Source organism: Lathyrus oleraceus, chromosome 1, assembly GCF_024323335.1.
Source record: "Lathyrus oleraceus cultivar Zhongwan6 chromosome 1, CAAS_Psat_ZW6_1.0, whole genome shotgun sequence".
NCBI classification, from domain to species: Eukaryota; Viridiplantae; Streptophyta; class Magnoliopsida; order Fabales; family Fabaceae; genus Lathyrus; species Lathyrus oleraceus.
In genome coordinates this window covers 88,781,649-88,786,301 of record NC_066579.1, presented here as the reverse complement: position 1 = coordinate 88,786,301, position 4,653 = coordinate 88,781,649, and the positions used below count along the sequence as shown (strand labels likewise).

General features: G+C 32.3%; 1 protein-coding gene across 3 annotated transcripts; it reads left to right on the top strand.

The window, feature by feature from the left end:
• The first annotated feature begins 490 nt into the window (after positions 1–490).
• On the top strand, positions 491–4,341 carry LOC127118023 (ATP-dependent 6-phosphofructokinase 6). 3 transcript variants are annotated; one of them, XM_051048164.1, is made up of 14 exons: positions 491–547; positions 860–993; positions 1,392–1,438; positions 1,548–1,587; positions 1,774–1,836; positions 1,932–2,069; positions 2,154–2,312; positions 2,395–2,448; positions 2,554–2,622; positions 2,741–2,870; positions 2,981–3,246; positions 3,345–3,393; positions 3,498–3,652; positions 3,886–4,341. In XM_051048164.1, exons 2-14 carry the CDS (start codon positions 901–903, stop codon positions 4,096–4,098), a joined length of 1,476 nt encoding a protein of 491 aa, XP_050904121.1. In that variant the 5' UTR covers positions 491–547; positions 860–900; the 3' UTR covers positions 4,099–4,341. The 3 variants fall into 3 exon arrangements, with proteins under 3 accessions (XP_050904121.1, XP_050904116.1, XP_050904129.1); XM_051048172.1 differs by lacking the exon at positions 491–547 and adding an exon at positions 554–754; XM_051048159.1 differs by having other exon boundaries at positions 532–993.
• Positions 4,342–4,653: the final 312 nt, after the last annotated feature.

Here is a 4,653-nt window from a genome sequence, read left to right as displayed (position 1 = left end):
TAAATAAATCTTCATTGTTACATTTTTATGATTTGCCTTTGAATACTTTAAATGTGAATCTTAAATAAATATAATATAATTAATAAAAATAGAAATTTGTATTTTATTTTAAGAATTCTAGAATATCTCCTTTAAGTAACTTTTATAGTTAAAAAACTTGAAATTCAAACATTTTTTTTATGAATATCTTAATTTAAAAAAGTATAAATAAATTACTTAAGAATTAAAAACTTTATACCTTGTGTGCTTCTCCTATATTATTAAAGAAAGAGTTCAATATTTGACCAAAAAATGGAGTATTTATTTTTAGAAATAATTTAGAATAGGCCTTAGTATTTTATATTACCTTACATTGAATTCAACATCAGTACAAGACTACATTCTACATAATACAATGTCTCTAACTTTTTTCTCAAGACACAAAAGTTAAAAATTAAAAAAAAAATTAAAAAAAAAATCGGAATCTCCAAAGTTTATTCTAGAATAACACACCGTAGCATATACCACTAGTCTTATATCACTCTGTGTTCCACGCACCTTCTTCTCTGTATGTCAACTTAGACTTTCTTCTTTTCTTCAAAAATTCTTCAAAAAACCATTCAAAAAAATAAAAAATAATTTATTCCTTTTTTTTCTCATCTTTGTCAAGTTTTCAACTACCTATTAAAGTTTCCACTCTTCTTTTCCACTTTCATAATTTTTATTATGATCAAATAAAGCTTTTTTTTTTGTGCCACCAATTTTGATTCATATGGTAAAAGAGTTTGCTATATATATTACTCTATTTAATCTAACACTTGTTTAAAAAGGCTCATAGATTGTTTGTTCTTTTGCAATCAAAATTCATCATCAACCGAAGCTGTTACCGAACCTAAGGTTGTTAGTTCCGAAGCTGTTAAGATGGGTTTAACCGAACCTAAAGTTGTTTCTGGTCCTTCTGGTTATATCCTTGAAGATGTTCCTCATTTGTCTGATTACATTCCTGATCTTCCAGTACGTCGTCGTTTCACTCTCTATGCTTTTCTCTAACGCTACTGTTCTTGGTCAATGACCAATTATGTTTCACTTTTTTTCTTGTTTTTTTTATCTTTAATTTTGTATTTCTGAATAATTTTTTAAAAAATACTTTTAAGATTCTTTTTTCTTCTGCCGACTTAAATCATTCTTATTATTAATTTTTAATTACTTTGTACAAAAGACAGATTAATTAATTATTATTGTTTTTGTTGGAATTTTTGGTGTTTTTTTCCTGCTTACAGATCAGACATGAATAATTGTTTTTACAGCTTTAATTTTTTTTGAACTGTATAATTTTTTAATATTTTTTTGGGTTTTTTTATTTTATTTTGTTTTTATCATTTTTAGTGAAATTGTTCTTGGTGTTTCTGCAGACATATCATAATCCTTTGCAAGACAATCCTGCTTATTCAGTTGTTAAGTGAGTTTTTTCTTTTCTTTTCTGATTTATGTGGTGATTTTGATTTAGTTTGCTGAATTTCTGAATTTCTGAATTGAGTTTTACTTTTTAATTTTTTTTAATTTTTCAGGCAATACTTTGTGCATGTTGATGACACAGTTCCTCAGAAGGTTGGTATTTTTTTGCTTTTAATGTAATTTTCAATTTGTTGTGGAATTGATTATAATTTGCTTTTAATTTTCATCTGCATAGAGTGAGTATTTAAGATTGATTCAAAATTTTGTTATCAAGAGATTTCAATTAAGACATCATTACCTTAATTTATGTCTGAATTTCCATTTTTTTATTCCTGTCAGGTTGTTGTTCACAAAGACAGTCCACGAGGGACACATTTTCGTCGCGCTGGACCGCGCCAGAAGGTAATTTTCTATGCTATGTGAATTTATTTCTGCAATTATTAATATATTTTGTGGTTTTTTTATTTATTTGTTGCATTTTGAAATTGGATATTCAGGTGTACTTTGAATCAGATGAAGTTCAAGCTGCTATTGTTACATGTGGAGGACTATGCCCTGGACTCAACACTGTGATAAGGGAGTTAGTTTGTGGCTTACACCATATGTATGGTGTGACTCGAGTTCTCGGAATTGAGGTAGATCGATGTTTATGACATTAACTTGCTGTTGTAGTTTTTTGTTTTGTCTGCATTAGCTGATGAAAATGTTTTGATGTGAAGGGAGGATATAAGGGCTTCTACTCTCGCAATACAATCGCTTTAACTCCTTCGAGTGTTAATGGTATACACAAGCGCGGAGGAACTATTCTCGGTACTTCGCGAGGTGGACATGACACCAATAAGATTGTCGATAGTATTCAAGATCGCGGAATCAATCAGGTTTGTGTTTCTCTTTATTTAACGATATAGTTTTTGGGCGTATGTATAATATATCAGATTTTAATATTGCTTTGAGTTTCAGGTTTATATAATTGGAGGAGATGGAACTCAGAAGGGGGCATCTGTAATTTTTGAGGTATCGATGATTTAAACGAGACTATCAAACTTGTAGGTTTATGGTTTAGGGAATGTTGTGTTGAAGTAACAATTTATTAATAGTTCAATTTGATTATCGATACAGGAAGTCAGAAGACGTGGTCTCAAATGTTCGGTTGTAGGAATTCCCAAAACCATCGATAACGATATCCCGGTGAGTCATTTTTCTTACACATTGTAGTTTCCGCTTCATATGATTTGAATCCATTTTTTTCGAACCATTTGCATCACTAATTGGTAAATTTCTTATACTTCTCTTTCATGATTAATAGATTATCGATAAGTCCTTTGGCTTTGACACTGCTGTTGAAGAGGCTCAACGTGCTATAAATGCAGCACATGTTGAAGCTGAAAGTGTCGAAAATGGTATCGGTGTCGTCAAGCTGATGGGTCGAGACAGTGGTAAGTTTTCTAGGTGTTTATAACACCTTCACTAATCAGCTTAATGGTGAAATTTGAGTAATCTGCAATTTTAAGCGATCCGCAACTAACAACACTGACTAAACGTGCAGGATTTATTGCGATGTATGCTACTCTTGCAAGTAGAGATGTCGACTGTTGCTTGATTCCGGAGTCACCGTTTTACCTTGAAGGTCCCGGTGGACTTTATGAATATATTGAAGAAAGACTAAAGGAAAATGGTCACATGGTTATTGTGATTGCTGAAGGAGCAGGACAGGAACTTCTTTCCGCGAGCATGCAATCCGACAAAAAAAAGGATGCTTCTGGAAACAAGGTTCTTCTAGATGTTGGGCTATGGATATCTCAAAACATTAAGGTTTGTTTGTTATTTGTATTATTTTTAGTCCATGCGTCAAAAGATAAGTACTCAAATAATATTTTCTGGCTCTTACTTTAAGCATTTCGATCTTACAGGATTATTTTGCCAGAGAGAAGACACTGGCTATAACTCTCAAATATATAGGTTTGTAAAAATTAAGATTCATAAAAAATTGCACGCGTGCGTAGACACTCAAAGGAGAAATCAATAACTAAATGAATATTGCTTTCCCGTTTTGTGCGTTACAGATCCAACCTATATGATCCGAGCTGTTCCAAGTAACGCATCAGACAATGTGTACTGTACACTTCTTGCTCAAAGTGCTGTCCATGGAGCGATGGCAGGTTACACTGGCTACACAAGCGGACTTGTCAATGGAAGACAGACTTATATACCATTCTACGTGAGTTCATTCGTTATGAAATTTGTTAGTTTTCATAGATAGCATTATGATTGTTTATGGTTTCGTTCAGGAAGAAAAACCAAACTGTTAATGGTTCGTCTCGAGCCGAATTGAATTTTAAAACTATATTGAAAAGAACCAAACTTTGACTGATACATAATCTGAGCTAAACTGAATGTTCACGAACTGGTCTTTTGAATAACTCTCATATGTTTTGTGGCAATGTTATGCAGAGAATCACAGAGAGACGGAATAATGTTGTGATAACTGATAGAATGTGGGCCAGGCTGTTATCTTCAACAAACCAACCAAGCTTTATAGATGTCGAGGTTTCCAACGAAGACGAAAATGGCAAAAACCCATTGGACCAGTTAGCCGATGGACATTGTTTGGAGGACACTTTGGTTGATGAAAACGGCAGCATTTCCACCGCAATTGCTTGCTGATTGTTACTCATGTCCATCTATTGAAGCATTTTAAGAAGTATATATTATAGAGTTATCATTTTTGTTCTTCCATGTCCATAAGAGATGGCTGTGGAAAACTCAGCCTGACAGGATCGTTATATTAGTTACAGTTAATGATGTTTTGTTTAATAATGTGAATGGATTCTGGTTTGTCCAGAAATGAACTTTGTTAGTTTGAATGTATTGTCTATGTTTAATGGCAACCATTGATTCTATACTGGACATACGGTGAGGTTGTCATAATCACGACACAAGACAATCTTAAACTTTTAAGACTATTGTGATTTTGTGAAATTTAACTTTATGTGAAATTAGGAATCTTTGGAAGAAAGACTTTTCCAAGCCCCGTAGATATTGATCCTGTGTAGGTTTTACTTTAATGTTCATGTGTAGGAAATTAGAATAATATTAGAATAAAGATGGTGGATCCAGGGAGAAAGATATCTAAAATTTGTTTCCAATCGTAACTAAATCTTCCCATTTTTTTATTTGTTTTGTATAGGAGAGAGTGAAGCAAAATAGCTATTAAACGAT

What these genes read in the sequence shown, in the direction of transcription:
- LOC127118023 (XM_051048164.1), top strand. Translation starts at nt 901, where the DNA reads ATGGGTTTAACCGAACCTAAAGTTGTTTCTGGTCCTTCTGGTTATATC. An exon ending in CTCGAGTTCTCGGAATTGAG is followed by an intron (nt 2,070 to 2,153) that starts GTAGATCGATGT and finishes TTTGATGTGAAG; the next exon opens with GGAGGATATAAGGGCTTCTA. An exon ending in AAGATCGCGGAATCAATCAG is followed by an intron (nt 2,313 to 2,394) that starts GTTTGTGTTTCT and finishes TTTGAGTTTCAG; the next exon opens with GTTTATATAATTGGAGGAGA.